The following is a 22,354-nucleotide window of genomic DNA, read 5'->3' as shown; positions in this document are numbered from 1 at the left end:
TAAATTTTGGTCCTGGCCATGCAGTATTTATTTCCAGTGAACAAACAACATTTGGTTCACTTTGAACAACAAACTTTCTTATACTTAATCAACCAGTTTATTAGAGCATGAAGGAAAATTGGTCATGACTTCAGTTCCTGTACTGCTGGAATTAACAAGCTGGCTGATGCCAGCGCTAAACTTGGAAGTGCTAATGGTAATTAAAATCTATTTTCAAATACCTCTGACAGTTTTAAGGTGAAGTACTTGTTATTCATGTGAATTTCCAGACTGTGTATAAAAAAAAGGTGCTACTTTCTTCAGGAAGGTGTCAGCTGTGGAAACAACATAATTAGTTATTAATTAATTATTAATTCTCTCAGATATAGCATTTGTTCTCTTTTAGAGAGTTTATGGCTGTATGTGTCCTCTAAAGTCTTTGAGTAAGGAAAGCTTGAAACTAGAATTTACAAGCATTGCTATTTTTAGTTACTCTGTTTTACACACACACACACGTATATATGTATATATCTCAGAAAGACATGACAAAATAGTGCTAATATTGAAGCTGACATAAATTATCAGTAGCTTTACAATTATTTGACAAAAGTCCATGTAACCCAACCAGTCAATTTTCCCTCAGGTGCATTTGGGTAAAGTACTTCATATTAGCAAAGTATTCTAACACCTAGCTCAAATGGGACTGTGTCCTTCCAAAAGGTGATCTTAATTATTCAACATAGTCACACAATACAGAGTAGAAAATAAGGGGAGGATAATCATACTTTGTGTTCCACTTCATTTTCTAAGCCTGCTTTCTGGCTAATTCAATCTATTGGATCAGTGGGAGGGACATGGGATAGATAAAAAATGTTGACTGTTAGATCACCAGGGGATTTGAATTAATGTTCTTTTGCACAGAGTGGAAGCATATGGGTCACAGAGTGCAGCTCTCCTTGGAAAATTACTGTCAAAACAGTACCATCTCTATTAACACAGCTGCTGCCTTGTGAAGCAGGAATCAGGTTTTACTTCAGTTAACCTTCAAAAAGCAGTTTGAGAGTAACTGCTTACTAATAACCTCTTGCTACACCAACAATATTGCCTAATAATAGCTTATGCAAGTCACACCTGTACAACTGCCCAAGTGCTACTGTAGGCTCTAACATTCTATAGCCCCCCTTAGGATAATGTGAAGGAAGGAAAGTTATATTCATTCAGCCTGACAATTGCTAGCGAGTTCCCATTTTCCTCCTGTAAAATGGGAAAGCACTTTTGATCGAATACCCTCCATATAAATAATGGGAATTTCACAGTATGGGCTTACTGCTCAATTTGCCTGCATTTCAGCTGACTTCCAAGGCTGAAGTTCTGTCTTTGTAGCTAATCAGGTACAGACATTTCTTTTAGACATTTCTCCCACAGATGTTTTAGCTGGCTTCCCCACCAATATCCATGAAAAATAGGGAGGATCTCTCATCTGTAATGTCTTTATGTGCAAGCTATGAAATGTTTTATCTGAAGAGATCACTAATATCTGGAAGTTAAACTCTAAGAATAGTAAGAGACTACAGCTAAAGCTTTATCTACACATTAAGCAAGACTGCACCCCAGTAAGCAACCTCTTCTGCAGAAGACCCTACCCTCCTCAGCATGTGCCAGAAAGGAGTCAGGAGGAATTCTGCTCCAAGTATTATCAACTTACACCATTAAAAACTGACAAATTTTGGTCTTCACCATACCGACAAAAAAAGAGACATACCAGCTATTAAAAATGCATGTAACAGTTGCATGGATTTATTGCATCAATTCATTAATGTCTTAACAGAAATATAATTTAAAAAATGCTCAAAACAATGGTACTGCATCAAGAAAAAATTTTATCTTTCCAATGCTTTTACTAGTACAAAATGTAGGTCTCTGACCTCATTCATCCTGCATAAAGACTGAAACATGTCTCCTACACAAATGTGACTAGTGTAGATTTTTATAATGAAAAACATGAGGATACTGGTGGAATGTACACCTTCAAATACATAATTAGTTGGTTCTTTATTGTGTCTATTACACCTCAAGATCCCTGCAGCATATTATTTAATTTTCCATATGCATCAAAATTTACGTAATTCATTTTTAGAGTCGCTAGAGATTCTGAGTGCTAAATATAAGAAATATCTAAGGAACCTGTTTTGCTGAGGGTAGCTCTGAAAAACGTTACTCAAAGGTGTATTGACTGGGACTTTTCTTTTTGCTTCTGTATGTGCAGGTAAATGTTTGGGCTTGTGAATATAGTGCACATAAATATGCCCTTAAGCAAGAAAATTGCTTGAGTGGTTGGGTTTCAGTCTGAGTAAAAGGTTTGTCCTAAATTCAGGGTAATCCTATTCCATAATGCTGCTATCACTAGGACATGCATTCTGCAGCTGTCTTTGGCAAATTTATATGGAAAACCTCATATATTTAGAGGTTCCCTGTGTTTGCCATGTATTTCTGCAGCCCTTTTGAAGTAGATGACTCACTCTTCCCAGATAAAAAAAGCAAACCATTTGCTCATAATTTACTCTCTTTTAACATTTACTTTCTCTATACAATGTTATGAAAAATGCTGGAGTTTCCCCTTGCTGTTAAATATAAAAGCTTCATGGTTTCTTTGAAAAAGATAACAGATGAGCTCCATTTAGCACACCTAATTGCTGTCTTTACTATTACAGGAGTCAATACAGTGCAAGTAACACACTAGAAAGTTAAACTTAAGGACTAAGTACATTGTGTCATAGATGGTAATTCAGCATCCTCAAACTAAAACTGAATGAAATAGTATTATATTTTTGTTTACCCTGTTATTTGAGTAATTTCATTTAAAAATGTTAAAGCAAATCATTGTTAAATTCTGAGCTTTGCCTGAAGTCACCTGAGAATCCAGTCATGAGTCTTTGGACAATAGGCTGCAGTGTAAAATGCAAGGCAAAAATGTTAGTTTTCTTGATTCTTCTTTTCCCTTCCTCTTTCACATCTTGTACTTTGTGCTTAAGGGCTGGTTTCAGCACAACATGAAAAATTTCTGCAGGTGGGACACATTTATTTCAATGGGCACTTCAACCTTTAAAAAGAAAAAGTAGTCGGCATTACAGTTTCGCAACTCATGGTAAGGAAGGAACACTGACATCCAGACACTTCAGTTCCTAATTACCAGAAGATAAATGGACATAAAATTATCATGCAAAATAATCTGAACAGCAGCAAAAGCAATAAATTTTCCATAGGAAATGAATTTGGTAAATTTTAAGGGCATTATAACTACTCACCATAACTTGTTCAAGAACCGTAACTTGTTTGGTACTTGACTAAATCATTTTATCCCTTTTTTTCTAATGAATAGAGTTATATAATTCCATTTAACTACGGAATCTTTTTTTAAAAGCAACTTGCAAGATCTAAACTCTCAAATATCTTTTCATTTATCCCCTTTGGTTGATTTTTCTCATTGGTTCATTTTCCTACTCGGTTCATTTTTCTTCGAGCTTTTTATGAGTTACTCGAATTACTTCTAAATTCCAAACACATTTGCGTGATTAAGAAAACAACTGTAAAAAGAGGGACTCATCCTGGATTATTAAAATGATGACTGTAAATCCATGTTTAAAAGCCTTTTTTAAAACTTGCTTATGCCTGGCTTTCTCAAATCATTGCTGCAGGACTGGTACTGACCTGCAAAGGGAAGGTACCCTTAGTTCCTGTTGCTGCTTCAGAATTTGTATTCTAAAAAATGGTGTGGAATTGCTGAAAAATCTGCATTCTCAAAATTATTTAGCTGTTAAAAAATCAAGAATGTACTTTTCATAAGGAAATTACTTCTTACCTAAGAAACATTGCAATTCTGTTATGAATACAGTAACTTAAAATGCTGGTTTTTGCAAAAGGTTTTTGAGGTTAGAAATGCCTTTTGGCTTACATTTGCTTTCTTTGCCAACAGGAAGGGAAAAATAGAGGTGTGGAAATGTCTGCAAACAGCATAAGTAGGTCTGTTAAAGTGATACAGAACATTGCTCTGAGGGAAGAAAACATGCTTTTCACAACAGAAAAAGTGTGTAATGGAAAATGGAAAATCAGCTGCAAAGGAAAATGAGCCATTGCCTGGGCATCAGGATGGGGTGAGCAGACGTATCACACAGAAGAGCCTCTTCAGTCTTCTGCTGAAGCTGGGTATATCCAACTCTGCCTTGGAGAATAAAGCCACATGGGATGCTTTTGCTTCACACACTCACAGCACACACAAGATGTTTTGCTGATTAATATCAAACTGTGTGCAAGTGGCTTATGACACCAGTTTTTTGACCGATACACCTCTAGTGGAAGATGTAGACAAGCTGGTGCTATAAAATTTTCTTCATCCCAGACAAAGCCAGGGGAAGGAAATCAGTGCCACATCTGTTAAGACCTGCCCCAAAAAACCAAGACAGTCAAAAGAATATCCACTGCCTTATCCAGTTTCTGGATTTGCAAAGAGGCTGTCAGGATTTTCACAACTTGAAGGCAAGTGAGAATGCAGATGGCAGAGAAAAGCTTTCCACGGGAGGAGCAGAAACACCCCCCAACACTCTGACCATGGAAATCACAGGAAAATCATCCTTCCTTCAAACACATCAGAATGTCCAAACTGGGACAGTGTGGTGTAAGGACATGGTCTCATTCCTGGTAACATGCCCTTTGGCTCTGGGCTGTGGGGGCTCAGGGGGCTCCTCTCCTTTCATGTAACCACCTCAATGGGGCTGAGAAGCAATGGGAAAAGTTCACAGATCAAAATACTGTAATTCCATCTCACGAGGTAGCACTACAACTAGGAAAGGAAATCCTGTATGTGAGACAGGTGGGAGTCACTACAGTCCTGAGGAAGAGGGCTGCCTCAGGAGACAGCAGGGTTCAGAGAGGCAGCACAGCAAATCCACTTGGCCATACCCTTTCCCAATCACATCACTGGGAATTCCACCAAGTGGTTGAAGCTATTTTGCCTTGAAACCCTGCTCTATGTTACACACTAAGGGTTTTACTTTCACACTGGATGTAACTAAAAGGTGAGGCAAATATGAAAATTCTTGTATTTGGCATATGCCTATGTAAACTAGGTTTTATTAAAACACATTGTCAGTTTCCACGTCTGTCAAAAGCTGTGTACATCAGACCTCTTGTGGGATGATCTTGAGAATATTGATTCCATAACTGCTCTCCTCTCACTACCTGGCACTCAGTTCCACATCTTCGTGTGTCTCCTCTGGGAATAAGTGTGTTTTGACAGGTTATAGAGCTTCCCATTTCAAAGCTTCCCTTTTTTTCTGGCAACTGATCAATTTCTTCAACTCTGAATCATTTTTTCATTTCTTTTTAATAGCAGAGAAACAGAACCACTGAGAAACTACATTTCCAATTACTGTTTTGGTATAAACTCTAGTGCTTTTGGGACACAGGTGCCATTCTAACTGTACTTTGACTCTTTGCATGTGCTATTGTTAACACCCACAATAACTGTATATTAACTGAAATTTAAGGCATTGGCCTCTTTTCTAGATCATGGCATGAAGAAACAAATATTTAAGCTTTATACGTATCTGTGATCCAAGACAGGTATATGGGAATATCTTCCTCCATGGCAAGGGGAATAAATCTATTCAAAAATTCAAACAGAACAGAATATGCAAAAATAAGTGAAAGAGGGGTATACCTGAATTCGAAAATAAATTAGAAGTCTCAAGGAATTAATGACATGAAGACCAGGTACAGGCCACACACAGTGCACAGCTAAAATGTTACTGTAAAAACAAAAGAAAAACAATCCCCAGTGTACATACTGATAATGTACATACTGCCCTGCCAAATACCCCACTGACCTACTGGAATGTACAAAACTGTCAAACTCCAATTTTATAATCAAACTCCACCTTTAAAATCTTCTGTGTTATTCTAGACAAAGGCCAAGGTCCTCAAGCAGACTAGCATGGAGAATGAAGGTGCCAGGGTTACTCCATGAAGGAGTATGAGCAGGAACTGAGCGTGACCCCAGTACAGGGGTCAAAGAGCAGGGCATAGTCACACTGTCTCTGGAGACGGCAGGTGAAGACAGTCAGTGCAGATGGGTAGGGCCCATTCGTCAGAGCCTCAAACATGGTTAAGTGATGAACTGGTCCAGGGTACTTCCAGGGATTCCAGGGAGGACACAGAACTGGAGGCAGTGCTGGAGAGAGGGTTGCAACGCAGTTTCAAGACCCATACAGAAGACAGGTACAGCTGCTGACACTGCTCAGGGCAGGACTGGGGCTGCTCAAGGTAACTGAGGCCAATCAGTGCTGTCACAGCCCTGAAACAGTAACATTTACGTACAAAGTGCTTTAGTACAACTTACATGTACTTTTGTTAAACAAAGGGCTGGTGATATGTGATGCCTTATCAAGGACAGTAGGGCTGTTTCTGGATTTTGGTCAGTTTATTACCATTGTTTCAGTTTTTTTGCAACTTGTGCTTCTTTTTGATAATGTGAAATAATCTGAACAATTATGAGGCTATTAATTAAAAGGAAAAGCAAGCCTGCCAACCATATAAATAAGAAAGTGTTATATCCTTTGAACTCCAGAAAGTACGCAGGAGTAAGCCACAGCCCTTGTCCGATGAACCACAGAAGAAGAAGCAGCACGCCCCGACGCCAGGACATCTTAATACTAGGCATTACAAGGGGCAAAAGACAGAGATACCAAACAAAGTACTGGGATGTGCATACTTTGTTAAAAGTCACAAAAATAGTGGTGTGTAGGAAACAACTGAAGGCAAGGTCTCTGTAGAATGCTATGGATACAACCAGGAGCAAAAGCAGCTGGGGCAGGAAAGCTGCGAGCCCAAGGGCAAAACTCCATTTGCTCTCTGCTGTCAAGTACAACATGTAGAAATAGGGAGAGAAGTTATGACGGATATCCCTCCTGGTCAAGTGATAGAGGTAGGCATGCTCCAAAAACTCCCAGCCATAGAGGTGATAAAATGCCAGAGTCAAGGCAGCCAGCACTGATCCGGCAAGCGTTCCAAAGAGCAGCACGTCGCAGTTCAGCATCTTTACAAAAAGGTGCCAGAGGCGCGCCATGAACGTGAACTTCGCTGTTTTGTTACCCCCCGCATCCAGCGCCCCTTCCCCGCGGCGCGGCCTGGTGCGCAGGCGGAGCGCTATGGGCAGCGCGTAGGTCAGGGGATAAATTTTCATGTGCACGGCCAGCCCGTAGCACACGGCGGCCTTGCCCACGCTGCCCGTCTCCACCCAGTACAGGGTGGCGAGCACCAGCAGCGCCACCAGGGCCTCCGCGTTGCCCCGGCTGGACACGGCCATGGGCAGGGGGTTGAGGAGCCAGGCGGCGGCGCAGCACCCGCAGGCGCGGCCGGCGGCGGCTCCTCGGCGCCGCAGGGCCCGGTAAGCGACGACAGCAGCCGCCAGGTCCCCGGCCACGAAGAGCATCTTGCCGAAAGCCTCGACGAAGAACACGTTGGGCGTCAGCAGCCAGGCCAGGAGCGGCGTGTAGCGGTACGTGGCCCGCCGGTAGGGCGAACGCCCCTCGGTCACCAGCCGCGCCGCGTCCGTGAACACCCGGTAGTCGACGTCGGTGTAGCGCACCCGCATGGCGCGGTCCTGGTACAGCCCGTACAGCACCAGCGCCAGCCTCGCCAGCAGCCCCGCGAGCAGGGCCGCGCCCGCGCCCGCCATCCCTTCCGCGCGGGGCGGCGGAATGCGGGAGCAGGGACACGCGGGTCCCGGCCGCTCCCGGCGCGGAGGGGGCGCGCGCGGCCTCGCTCGCTGCGGCTTCCGCCCGTGCGCGCGGGGAAGAGGCGGCCCCGGGGAAGAGGCGGCCCCGGGGAAGAGGCGGCCCCGCGCCTGCGCGGTGCGCGCCGGAGCCGTGCCCGGCCGGGGCGGTGCTGCGGGGCGGCCCCGCGCTGGGAGAGCGGCCGCGCGCGGGCCCGGGGCGGTGATGGGGCGGGAGGGGCCCGCGGCGGTGATGGGCGCTGCTGCCGCTGCCGAGGGCTGGCGGTGGGCGCCGGTGTCAGGGGAGAGCTGCGGGGCACCGCCACCCGCGCTGCCCATTGCCCCCTCAGCCTCCTGGGGGCTGTCGGGCTCCGCGGGCAAAGGGGCGGCAGATGCCGTAGTAGTTAAGTAAGAAGGAGGAAAAATAACGTCTGTTATTTACCTTCCGCAAGTGGCTATGTTTTACCTAGACGTATGGGCTTTCTCTAGAGCACTTCCACAGCAGATTTCTCATTTAATTAGAAACAGTACCGTGAAAATCGAAACTTAGAGTCACTTACAACAAAGCAATTCATTAGACACTATCTTGAGGGCCTATTTGTATGTTTTTCAGATAGTTTTCCTGTCTGGATATTTGCCATCTCACATTTGAATTGAGGCTGATTGAAAAACAGGCGTTTATTACTTACTACTATTGCGAGTTTCATATGAGAACTTAGAAGGGATTTTCTTAGAGATGCTTTATTCATCAAAAATACACATTTGCTTATTTAGTGGTTAATTGCAACCGCATTCTTTTTGCTGAATGGTTTAATTTGGGAACATTTTGGGAGCTGTACTGTTGCTGGCTCACATCACTTACAGAAAAGAATCTGCTTTTCCTCAGTTCTGGGGACACCCATCGGAGAACTGGGAACAGATCTTTTGTATTTGGCAGAGGCATCTTGGAGGGTGGCCTAACGGGTAGGATATTCAGGGGACAAAATATATTTTTGTTTGTGCGCACAGAGCTATTAATTTTTATCTGTTAAGGCTGTTCTGTGTGTAACAGTACACTGGGGTATAGTCTGAGGTATCCAATGGGAGAAGCATACTAACTAACTAACGTGGAGAGTCAGTTTTTCCTGTCAGATACGTGCACATTTTATACTAAACTGGACAACTTCAACAGGAAATCTCAAGGGGATTCTCCACTAACTCACCATATAACATCATTAAGTCTTAAAACTGATTGTTAGGATGTTTCTGGGAAAGGACACGAGAGTGGTTGTTGATCCTTTGTAAATAATTGCTTACTCATGACTGCTGTTCTACTTTAGAATGGGAAAGATTGGTAACATTTTATTTTCTTCCCTCTTCTATGTATCTTGTAGTATAATGGTTGGTGTACTTTTAAATATGCTTCCATCACCATATCCAAGATTTTCTCTGGGAAAGCTCTGAGATGGATACTGGATAAAATCACTGTGACTGAATGTATATATGTAGATACTAATAATTTTTTTAGTTTGGAAAGGTTCACAAGAACTATTCTTGCTATCTGCCAACCTTCTCACAGGATTGTTTGCCACGTTGTTACCTTCCTGGATGGAACATGTTTTATTATTTCAGACCCTTTGAGGAAACTGTTCCTGGTCAGATCAGAACGCATTGCAGTTTATTTGCTGAAGTGTCCAAGTTTAATGATATTGGTGGAATAATACGAGTTCATAAATAAACTTAGGAGTATGCTGGTATCTCCTGGTTTTCTTGTCTGTTTCTGTCAGTCTGTTTTCAGACAAATCTTTTATTCTTATCTGAGGTTAACAGAAGTTGTTAAGCTGTTGGTAGTGACTGTTTATCAGGATTCTAAAGAGGGAAAAAGTAGTAACTTAATTCTAAAGGGTCATGAAGTTAATAAAACAGAAAATCTGCCTTAGCTATTGTTGCATATACTGTGACTCTATGACATTGCCTGAGCTGGAAAAAGAATTGATTTTCCTTATCAATAATTTAACATCTTCAAAATATGCTTGAAGCTCTTCAGAGAATTAAGGTTTGGCTCAAAAACGGATTTTGCTTCAGATTTGATACCAGCTTGCTTAACCTGATTTGTCATGTACTGTAGACGTTAATGCAGGAAGGAGGGCAGTCTTATTAAAGTTATAAATCTGTTGTTCCTGTAAAAAGCTGCTTTTATTTATATAAGTCACCAGGAGCCACTTTTAGAAAATGCTGGGAGATAAAAACTAATAGAACTGCTGGGACTGAAGCTGATTGATTCCAGTGCACGCGAAGGTACAAACAACATGAAGAAAAGTGTGGAGGCAGCCATAAGAGGGCATAAAATATTAACGAAATAGGAATACATATATACATGTATATTCACATGGGCATAAAGGTTTTTTTCACTACCTGCCAGGCATTTTGTTTACATGGTCTCAGAGATGGACCATTTTATAAACTGAGGTCACTTCTAAATGTGCTTCTGTTGTCTACTTGTGATGGGGGATTATAAACCTGATCTCAAATATTATCTTATCGCATCATGTTCTGTAACAGAGACTACTTGAGCAGCATCAGGATATGTATTCCATAAAGTATCTCATATGATGTGCCACTACTTGAGATTTACACAGCAGTGGTAGCATTAAAAGGACAATGAAGCCGGGGCCTTGTTAACCCAGGTGTTCTAAAGCCTAATGGAAGTTTTAACCATCTGAAAACCAAGGTACAACTGGAGGGTGGCAGCTGGCTGGAGTGAAGGAGACAGAGCTGTGCTGGTTCCTGGTCAGCCAGGGGCAATCCTCACATTTGGTCAGGCACTTGCCTTTCAGGGGTTTGCTGTCCACACTGAGGTGGAAAGTTAGGTTTTGAGAAAGGTTAAGTTGACTCTACTGTTATTAACAGTTATGAACATATGGCTGAAACCTAGATCTGATGGGTACAGTAGGACTAAGTATTGGAGGGACTAACAGATTAAATTTGAGAACTTGGAGGAGCATAAAGAGGTTTGTGAAAATTGACAATTAGAAGATGATTCTGGTAAAGCAGCATAAGGGAGACGTGATTGGTAGCAGTGCAAGGAAAAAAGAACAGGTGCTGAGTTGCGGTGGGGAGAACCTTACTAAGATTCAGGTGGCCTGTGGAGCTAGACAAGCTTGAATATCTGAAAAAATATGGAAGAAAGAGCAGTAAAAGGCTTTGGATGGGGAAGGCAGTTGGAGGATAATTCATGTGCTCTATTTTAGGTCATTCTACAGAGATCTGAGGGTGACGCATTTCTCATACAAGTCTCCTCTTACAATCTAGTTGCTAATGGCTAGCTATACTTTCAGACTTTGTTGTTATGAGATGAAATTTGATCATAAAGATTGTACGTTTTCCTGTAAGTTATCATATTGTATGTATACAGTGACACAAGTCTATATGTGTAAAAGGTGGTATGAAAGCTGAGTCTTTAAGGAGGTAAGGAAGACACTGGGCAATAGCTGCTATTTGGTCTTCAGACTTCTGAAAGGGGAGACTGCTGTGCTGTAATGTGTTAGAGCTCCCTTTTAACTCTCTTGGGTTTTGAACTCAGAATGTTTCCTTACATGAGATATACTCCTGCCTAATATATTTGTAAACTGACAGTAAGTTTTTGATAACATGATAAGTACAATCTGTTTCTTGCAGCACATGAAATTCTGTAGAAAAAGTGACTAACACTTTTCTTATATATTTTGGGCTTGATAAAATAAATTGGTTTTGCAAATAGGATTGATGCCTTTCAAATATTTGTAGTGTGTTAAATTTTACATACTATTAGCAAAAGAGAAGTATAGTTAAGATTATGTAAGGAAGTGTTCATTTCTGCTTTAATACTGGAATGAGTAATACAGGAGGGTTTGCAAAAGTAGGATGAAAAACACATTAGAACTCTTCACAGAAGAAAATCACCATTATAAATAAAAGGCCACCACTCTCCTTTAAGCTTTTTCTGTTAATGTGTTTTCTTAAAACTGCTTGATAAATCTATACCCTTTTTCACACATTGTGCTATAAATGTGGTTATTTGGAGAATGTGATTGGAGTTGTAAAGGAATTTTTTTTCACCATATTATGATTTTGCACAGTATGCTTTCAAGTGGTGTTGGTGGAGGGCAGAGTTCTGCTTGCAGTGATTATGCTGATTGTATGTCAGTGTATTGGGTAAAATTCTAGCTCTTCAGGGAAAATAAGTACCAGATAAAAATTAGTCTGTAGGGAGACCTGTTAAATTTACTGATAGAAAAGAAAAGAAAATATTATGTCTGAGAAAACACATGTGGCAGCAAAAATAAGTCCACTGAAGTATGATGCTGGCCTGGGGGAAAATTGCAAAAAATATGGCCTGTTTTGCTTTAAGTCCGTGGTGAGTCTGAAGTGTGATATGGTAAAAAGGAGTTGCCTGCATCTAAGATGGACAGTGCCCGACTCTCACTGCCTGACTTGCAATACCGAAGCACTTTCCTCCTTTTTACATTAGTTCTATAGCTTTGGCTAATGGTGCAGGCAACCCAGTGGATTGGGATTCCAGAAGTGGGAGAATACAACCAAGAATTGTGTTGAATTTCCTTTACTTGTTTTTTTCCTATTCACTTCTGCTAATAAAAGAATGCAGAGAGAGAATTGATGAGAACCCAGGCAAAAGAGAAACTGGAGCCAAATGACAAATTATGGATTTAGGAGACTGAGGGTTCCTGGCACTAGACTGATGGTTTCTGACCATTGTGCAGAGCCCAGTGACACATCCAGAAAACACCTGTAAAAGGCTTAATCTAATTGTGTTATGCATCACTTCTTGTCAGCTTTTGAATGTGTAAGGGAAACATTTCGTGCATTTTTAGTTTATAACCGCCTAATTTTTTCCCAATTCTTTGGAAGGGGAAAAGAGACAAAACTTGAACAGTAACTGTTGCAGTCTCCTCACACAATTTTTCTTTTAACAAATATGAAAGACAGCCTGTAGTTAGAAGGGTGATGGGGAGGAAACTGTATTTTCTAAGCCTAAATTAGACAACCACCTTTTACACCAGTGAGGCTTCACTAATGCCGAGTTCCTGAGATCATATTGAGATATGTGAATGAGACACAAAACTATTCTGAACCTCTACTCTTGTTTTTTCATTTGACAAGTAGAAATAAAAATCACATCAGCCTCTGGTACTGAGCATGTTTATTTCTGAAGACTACTTTTAGAATGGGTGGGACATAGACTTGAAAAAGCACAAGAGGTACTTGTCAATAATTTGTTTAGAAATAGGTCTGAATTACTTTGGTTCAGTACATGAAGTAATTAATAAGTTCTTTAGGTGCAGAATTCTTGGCTGTAACTTGGGTTACAGAGACTGTGGTTGAGGCAAGAAGTTTATCATCATCCCTTGAAACAAGATGACACTGAAATATGCACCATGGGATAGCTAAACTAAGGAAAGTTGGCCTCTTCTAGCTTAGTTGGGTTCCATGGGATCCAAGAACATCAGAGTTTTGATCAAACCTTTTCCTGGGGAAGAGGCAGACACAGCTTCTCTTAGTCTTTCCCATCCCCTTCTCTGGACTTAATTTTCTAGTTAAGACAATGTTTGTGTTGTCATTTCTGCTGCTACAGGGAAATTCTATTTTATTCAAATGTTTATTTTCATTAAATTGGTGGGAGATTAATCTCTGAATATTGTTCATTTTTATGCTACTACGGTAGATGTGAAGAGACAAAACCAGGCTTTATGGACTTATTGTGCCCAAAGTACAAGAAAACAATTCTGATTAATAAGCCCTGTTTTGTCTACCAGAGGTCCTGCCACAGATCCCTTTCCAGCCACTTGAGTGTCTTTCTATGTTGTTCTCTCCTCTCTTATTTCCTGGCTAAGAGGACTAAAATAAGAACTAGCATTATGTCAACACATAGTCAATAAAACACATTAGTGTAAGGCACAGGAATGGCAGCTATAAAAGGCAAATCAAAAAGCTGTGCAATTCTCTCAAATAATATGTTCTGTGGAGAAATGGTGAAATGGGATTTATTTGCTATTGAAAGTTTGGCCAATATAAATAACTGTGTAGCAATAGTGGACTTCTGTCAGGTGCTTGGTATGTTCTGCTTCAGTGTAACTAGAATAAGCAATAAGGTTGAGCATATAGGTTTGTTAATAAGCATAGCTTATTATTAGCAAATTCACATACCATTTCATGAGTTTCTGCTGGAAAAAAATGGCTGGAAAGGCTAGAAAGGGCTGCTTTACACATCTGCTGAGAAAATGTATGTAGTCCTTGAGAGTGAATAATAGGTGATTTACATGAGAGGTCCGACACCTGCACTAGGAAAGGTTACATGATATTTTCTTCATCCCTGGAGCTACTGTGCAGCATGGTTTTGTGAGCTCTGGAGGGAAAGGAATGATAGGGGGAAAAGCCAGCTCTTACTATTTGCTTGATCCAAATCACTGTGGTGGTTTTTGTTGTTTTGCTTTTTCTTTTTTTTTTTTTTTACTTGGCTGAAAAAAAGAACAAAATAAAAACAAAACCCAAAACAAAAGAAAAGTGGTTTGTGCAATTCCATTGAATAACTGTTGGGAATTCTGTCTGGTGACTTGCCAGAGGAGTTGAACTCTCAAGTGCTTCTGCAAGTTTTGGGAGAAAGGTGGCTGGCTAATAGAGATGATGTTATTGCCCCTGCAAGACGAAGGACTGCAGCAAGAATTCAAGACACCAGGGAAAGAATGTTACCCTGAGCATCACTCCAAAGCGTTGTCATCAGAAATCACCCCTTCTTTCAGATGGCCCAATGGTCCAAATGTGCTACATATCTGTTGCATACCAAGCTTTGCTGTTCTCAGGCTGTGTTGTGTTTGCAGTTACTCACAGAGATAAGAACAAGTGACTGCAATTACAGATAAAGTCTCAAACTAAATCTTGCAGAATTGGCTGATAGGAACACTAGGTACAATTCGCATCACCTCTGTTTCTTATGCTTTTGTGCATCAGATGGATTTCCAAGGATGTAGTGGTGCTTTGTTTAAATAGAAATATGAGTTCCAAGTCTCTACCATGGAGCAGTTATTTTATTTTATGTAGCCCTAAAAGGTTTATAAATTTATGCAATGAAATCAGTGATGCAGCTTCCTGCTTTTGAATTCATGGTCAAAGCTGATCAGTTGATCAGAGAAGTTAATATCTTAATTTCTTTTAGACTGTATGACTAAAAAGTGGCTTCTGAAGAGCTGCCTTTTCTTCTCACAGTAAACATCTTACTGTTTCTTCTGTTTGTAATTCTGATGACATTGTTGCATGTACTTCAAATACCAGGTTCAAACACTGAAAATCATAAATAAAAGGTCTCTTAACTTTCTCACTTCTTGATGGCATTTTGATCCCGTCACACTGAAAAGGGAAGATATTTGAATAGGGATAGGGATATCGTTGAAAGTGGGTGTGGGGGTCCGTGGGACCACATGCTTCCCTTAGGATGATTTTCACTTTCATTGGGGAAATCTCGCATGCTTTGGCAAGGGATTGTCGTCCTACCACCTGCCTTTTTTATGCTGACAGAATGCCTTAGGGAGCTGCTCACAGAGACAAAAGACTGAAGCTGTATGCTATGAGAGATTCAGGCCTGCAAGCACTGTTTTGAACAATAAATATAAATAAGAGTAGATGCCTTTTGGATTATTATTAGGCTTTCTTTTACTTCTTGATAATATGGTTCAGCCTAACTATTTTTCCAGCAGTGACAGTGCAGCAGTTTAGAAGCAGCTGTTAGAAAAGGCAGAGCCCAGGTGCTAGGGCTGACTGTTCTGGAAGGGCCCCAGAGATGCTGCTTGTGAGGAGCTACAGCAAATGTGTGCATGTATAGAGACCCTGGGACTTCTGTGGGAGTGGTGAAACGAGTAGAGGGAATAGCTTGCTGTTCTTGACTGGGGGTGTCTAGAAGGAGGAAAATCCCACCTGCACTATATCCCCTTGCATAAAATAAAGGAACATCCTGTAGGAGAGAGGAGCAGCTGTTGGGGAGCTCTAGTCTGTTGAGACGTGAGTAATCCTCTGGTCTACCCGAAGCTGGTTTTGCCTTTTGCTTCCAAATGTGTTTAGGATCTACCTACCTAAATAGATGTCTGGATTTAAAAAAAAAAAAAAAAAAAAAATCATGTTAGCTTTTCTCACAAAAGAGTGCTCTGAGTAATGGTTGGAACTGCTAGCAGGTATACAGTGTGTGTGGAAAAATGGGAATGAAGATTATCTGGGTTTCTGCATCCTCCAAAAGTTTTGAAAAATCCAGTTCTTCTCTGTTACATTAAACTTCAAGTACTCCCTCTGGAAACAGAATGAAACATTCTTTTAGCTAGATTTGGTGCTTTTGGCCTTAACCAATAAAGGGCTTCCCTATCTTCTCTCATGAATGATTGTCAGCTGGTTAAATAAGTGTTTAAAAATATCTTTTGAACTCTTACTGTTGTTAAACTTTTTCCCTTCTCTATTTCCTAGAGGATGGCATGGTCTTCTAAATACTTTTTGGGAAAGAATTTTCCTAAAACCTTTTAAGTGCATTTATGGGAAAATGAGCATCTGTCTTTTTAATGCCATTGTCTTCCTCTTTTTGATAGCTTGTCAGAGAGATCATCTTGGAAAGTATCCCTGAGTAATAATTCTACCTTATTATTCCTTTTGCAGTATCCTGTTGTATTGTGCGTAGTGGTTAAGATGCCATTGTACTTTGCAGTACAGAATCATAAGCTAAAGAGATATGTCCTAGAGACTCAGCTGTACAGGATGTATCATTCACTAGCTGTCTGTGGAAATTCACTTTTTTTCTTCCCAGTAACTAGGGGTTTTTTGTCTCCTAAACATTTACTTAGCTGCTCTTCATTCAAACTCTGGCAGTTACTTGGCCGGATCAGTTGCTTATGCACTGTCTGTCTGAGCTCTGCCTCTTGCTGTGTTAATGATCCCAAGTGCTGGTGCTTGTGCAGAGTGTAATTACACGGTAGCAAAGTTCATCCTGTCTTTGCTGCTGTCTTTCGCAGTCAAAGTTCTGTCCTTGCTTCTTTCATCCTCTTAGAATATAGAATTACACTGTCCCCTAACCTTATGTACATGTGTCTCTTAACTCAGCCTTCAAAGCTTATTCATTCCCTGCTGATTCAAAGTGACAGCTGTGCCATCAATCTGTCAGTTTTCCCCCATTTGGTGTGTTGGAGATGCTCTCCTTCACACATTGGCCCAGGAATGCTGTCTGGCCCCTTGTGCTCTGCAGGTCTGCTGCACCTGAATCAGAAGTTGGAGTCAGACTCCACTGATGTGAGCGCTTATGGATTCAGTTGTAGAACTCCTATCATAGGAGGGAAAACTCATGGAAGACGACTCAGGCAGGCCACATTTGCAGACTTGGGACAATTCATACATAGTGTTCTATATCTGCAGTGCAACTGGCAACAGACGAGTCACTCATTTCAGTATTGCTTGTCTTTCTTCATTCTGGTTACTGTTGAATTTCAATATTTGTCCTTGCTGACTGTCACATTGCTGAGTTTGACAGGTTGTTGCCAGAATTTGAGTCTGCTGACATAAACTTTGCATATATTTAAGGAGAGATTCAACCGGTGATTATCCTGTGTCAGAGTAGATCCTGCTTTGATTGTGTATAGTAGAAGATTAGGAAAGGGTGCCTTTTGAGAGAAAGAGGACAGCCATACCTCATATTTATTTGATGAATCTTTCAAAGAGTTGATTGTACCCAAAAATACAGCACAAAAATATCCCATGGATAAGATGTATGTTGGGTTGAATACCGATGCAATGAAAAGTAACTGTAGTTTTTCCTTATTTTGATTGCTGTGTATTGGTACAAAGTGTAAGGTAATTGTTTCTGTAAAAAGAACAGATTAGTCAGAACTCGATACTTACCAAGAAGCCATGCTATTTAAGGGTGATAGAAATTGTCAGATTTCCTTGAACAACCAAGACTGGAATCATGCAAAATTAACATTATGTTGAACTATATGTCATGCTTCTACAAAATGCATAAATTACTTGCAATGAATCTTACTACTCAAGTGCTTTCTGCGGTAACTGTGTTATTCCTGAAAATTAGAAGAAAAGATACATTTTCTAGTTCCAGTAAAAATCCTGCTGTAGTAATTTTTAGCTAGGATAATCCAGAGGCAGTTGAAAAGTGAAGTTTCTGCATCAGTGAACCTGTGGGCTTCTTCAGGAGGACTGCTCTGTCAGGTTTTAATTCCTGTTAAAATCATTAGAATTTTTAAAAGATGGAACAGTTCTTTGTATAAAATGACTAGAATTTTTTTTTTGTTTTGTTCTGTATTGTGTTGGTTGAGTTGATGTATAAAGACAATTTTACTTTCTGAGAGCCAGGCTATTGATAGAATTGCATAGGAAAAAATTGAGCAGAACTTGCCCAAGGGAATATTGCTTTGCTCCTCCCTTAACACCATCAAAACCAGAAACATTCATTTATTCAGTGTCCCTTTTGATGTTCCTCTGAATTTCAGAGTTCAGTCTTCAGTGAAGTAAGAGTATCTCAAGCAGAAAGAGATACCATATTGAGATTTGAGTTCCCCATATGCTTTGATGTCCTACTGCAAAACTTGGTGTATATTTTCCAATTGAAATAAATGAGCATATCTACCTGAATCCATGGAGAATTCTTAAAAACTAAAAAAAAATCATAATGGGAATTTATCTCTAAGCCTAAGTCTAAAATGTTGCATCTGTTTTTCCTTACACCTCACAGACTTGTCATGGTTGTGACTTTTCATGTGACCATAGTAATCACAGGGGCATCACACATTTTTGTTTGAATGGATTTAAAAAGAAAACTAAGAAAGTTTTCACATAAAGTGGGGAAAGTTCTAATGGATAATTCTAATCTAGGTTTTTTTAATTTTTAGGCAAGAATTAACACATTCTCTGTTTCTCCAACCCTAGCAACTTACAAATGAACACTGATGAAACAAATGATATAAAACATTTTTATTACCAGAGTAATTTGACAGTTTTATTTTGTGGAACTTTTTAGTGTCTCTTCCCATGACTCCAATTTTGGAGATCTATTTTAAAAATAAAAGAAATTTTCTGCCGCTCTGTTTGGAGAGGGGAAAAAACAAAGCAAGTTTTCTTGGATATTCTTCAGACCAGGAAAAATCTATATGTGTTGTAACCTTTGTTACAACATACTTTCTGTGGGTTAAACAAAACCCTGTCACCAAAGCTTTGACTTCTGTGGAGATATTTGAAAAACTTCAGATACTGCCATCAGTCTGGGAGGTGTGAAACCGATGGGTAAACAGGAAGCCAGAGTGCTTCTAGCACTCTTCTTCTGCTCTGCTCAGAACACTCATTGTTGACATGGTAGGGATGGTGTAATCACAGAACCATTTAGGTTGGAAAAGACACTTAAGGTAAGGTCTATCTAATGATATGGGTTAATTTCCTTCCTGCATTTTGTAGTCCTGGGATATCTGCCCTTGGTGTAGGTACCACTATTCAGATGAGAGTTGGGTAGGAAAGATAGCTACTAAGAAGAGCTTCCTGCAGGTGGTGGTGCTGGTGAAGTCAAGTATTTTGCAGGTGTATGTTTCATGCTAGTGACCGCAGTACCAAGAGGATCAGGCACCATATGGATTTGTCAGGTTATTTAAGAAAAACCATCCCACTGTATATGGAAATGGGAATATACTTGCAGTGACATCTATAATAGCCTTGGGAACAGATCAGTATGCGTGTTCTCACTTGGTCTTCAGGTTTTAGGGTTACTAAACTGCTTTTAGAGTTTTAGGGTTACTAAATGCGATGAAGAAGGTGACAGAATAAGCTATTTCCTATAAAATGGGATATTAAGTTCAGAACTGAAACATATTCTGTTTCTTGAAGTAAATAAATACATAAAAATTAAGCCAAATCTAAATTAAGCCAAATATGAGATATTAATGTGATAGATTTGGTCCCTGTAGCATTCTTGTACACTTTTGATTTTTTTGGATATGAAGAAGGTTACTGGCAGGTTAGGGGTGGCAAGTGATGTCTGGCTTTGTTTGAAACATAATCCTTGTAGAGATGGCAGCAAATGGACCTGCATGCTTGGAACAAATCATAAAGCAGAAGTGAAGTCAGTCAGTACATTTGTGTGAGGTCTTTCCATTGAGATAATATTTACTTATACAGTGGAGCATGCTCCTATTGTAAAACGAAAGTACAGTCAATAATGCTGAAGAGTTCCTTGTTTTCTAAAAGTAAATATATTGTTGTATGTGGGGGAAGGAGAAGAAAGATGAATATCTAGGAAAAAAAATGTGTGCAACAGTTCAAGGCTCTTGATTTTCAATCTTCCCACTGAGTTCTGATTGCACTGAATTTTTTTTCAATCTACTCCAGATACGTCATAATTTACCTATGATTCCATATCAGCATATGTGGTGATGTTGCTGCTGTAATTCTCTGGCAATCCAATAAACAATTATTACAACAATTACTCATTTTTTCCATATTGCTTTTTGCTTAGATGCAGAGGTATATAAAATTGAAGGTAATCCAATTAAACCTGGCAGACAGTTGCTAGTTTGAATTGTTTCAAGGAGAATGACTGGAGAGAAGATGAAAAAACCAGTAAAATTAGAAGTCTTACTTTTTTTATTTTTCAAGTTCACATGAAAAAGCTGTGGCTTGGCATTAACTATTCCATGTGACAGTCAGTTTGATTTGAACGTCACTGAAGACTGTCTCCAGCTTCTGTTCCCCAAGGGTCTAGATGAATCTTTTTGGAGGTGTACTGAATTAAAGATTGATAGCAATAGAGAAGGGAATATGACAGGATATATGGAAGGGTTAAGTCTGAGGAATTACAGGCTTGACTTACTACCATTTGGAGATTAATTTGTAACAAAGATTTTTATGAAGTATTGAATTTCATTAACTACTTAAGTCTGTTCCCCTGTAAACTTAAGCCTTAATTCTTTCAACCTACATTTAAGAGTTTAAATATGTATAAGTGAAGAAACATTAAACCCACACTTTGGTTTATCATCACAAAATACAATTTGCCTCGATAATTCTCCTATTATTTTCTTTGAATGAGATAATGCAGGATATCAAGTTTTTGTATGTGTGGATGGTCTGTAGTGGTATCCAAGTCAAAAGTGCAGAACTGTACTAGTTGAGCTTAGGAGGACTTAAGAACTGAGTGACTTTCAGTAGGTTTTTTGCTTTAGGAAGGTGTTTGAAACACTTATGTAGTATAGAACTGAATGGAAGTAACCTAGGGTTATATTACAGAGTCTTTGCAGTCTCAAAGTTCAATGTCTAGTCTATGCTAGCTCTCTAGCTTTCCTCTGTGATTAATGGAAAGAAGTAGATACCCCCAGAGAGCTGGAGCAGGTGAGTCCACCAAAATTATTGATAGAAAAAGGTAGAAAAGAAAAATACTTTGTTTCTTTGTGTCTTTCATATATTCTTACAGTAAACATAAGATGTGAAAATATGAGATAATGTTATAAGCTAAATTTACTCCTTTATAATAAGTAAAAATGAAGGTTTAAAAGGGAGAAAAATAGATCTTAACGCAAGGTTAGTGTACTATTAGATTGTTAAAAATTTTTGCTGACTGAAGGGCCTGCATTTAAAGGTTGTACTTAAGAGAGCAAAAAGTGTTGGTTTGTGCAGTAATAAAGTTTGTGCCGTTCTAGTTCAGACTGCCAATCCACACATAAAACCCCCCACTTCTTCCCCCATAGTCCCAATCCATTTTTTTTTTTTTTTAATCGTGTGGCCAATTCTGAATATATGTAGAAGAGCTATAAAGAAAACCTAACCAGTAAATCATTTGTTATTAGTTCACAGCAATGTCTGTGTGATATGATTTGATTGTCCATATAAGTAGCTCTAAGACTTTTGTGAGTCTTAAATTTTTGCTTCAGTGATACGTGTTATATAACAAAGCAGCTTTTCCTGTTCAAAGAGGGAAGACAGCCTTTAGACTTTGCCTTGTGTTTCGAGGAAGAAAGTATTTCTCCTTCAGATAAATGGTTCTGTTTATTTTCTTAGATCGCGTTTTTTTCATCCCCTGTCCTCTTCAGCTTGTGAGCTGAGAGCTTGCTGGGAAATGTGAGATACTAATTTTCACCAAAGTACCCTAGAAGAGGAGTGGGAATCTGCAACAGGTTGAAGAATTCGCTTCTTAACCCAGACAGTCCAAGCATGTAAAAAGTCACCTCTCGATCTTCCTTGTTCTTAGGCTTGTCATAATTTGTCCTTGTGCCTAAATTGATTGTACAGCTGCGAAAGGTACCATTGTGGACAAGTGACTCTAGGATTACTCAGCAGTGTAAAGCAGTAACTGTCCTCCTTCAGATTCCTGTACAATCTGTCTCTCTGCCTACAGAACAGCTCTCATTTCTAGCTTCTTTCCCTGTTCCAGTATCTACTGCCTCGTATTCTCAGTTCATGTCCTTTTGTTAGAAGCCGTGTTGCTTTCTCCTTGAGTTTTTGAGGTGGCCTTTCCAGGAGGAAAATCCTTCTTTGCTCTTCATCCAAATCTATTCCTCTCCATTTCTTGTGGAACCTTCATATGAAATACACAATTTCTTTCTCCCTAAAGGG

General features: G+C 39.9%; 1 protein-coding gene across 1 annotated transcript; it reads right to left on the bottom strand.

Moving 5' to 3' along the window:
- Nucleotides 1-2,728: 2,728 nt before the first annotated feature.
- On the bottom strand, nucleotides 2,729-7,787 carry PIGM (phosphatidylinositol glycan anchor biosynthesis class M). Its single transcript, XM_082302298.1, has one exon. The coding sequence runs from the start codon at nucleotides 7,709-7,711 to the stop codon at nucleotides 6,458-6,460; it is 1,254 nt and encodes a 417-aa protein (XP_082158424.1). The 5' UTR covers nucleotides 7,712-7,787; the 3' UTR covers nucleotides 2,729-6,457.
- Between the last annotated feature and the right edge of the window lie 14,567 nt (nucleotides 7,788-22,354).

Source organism: Coloeus monedula (assembly GCF_965178545.1).
Source record: "Coloeus monedula genome assembly, chromosome: 2".
In the NCBI taxonomy this organism is placed as follows: Eukaryota; Metazoa; Chordata; class Aves; order Passeriformes; family Corvidae; genus Coloeus; species Coloeus monedula.
This window is presented reverse-complemented; position numbering and strand designations above follow the sequence as displayed.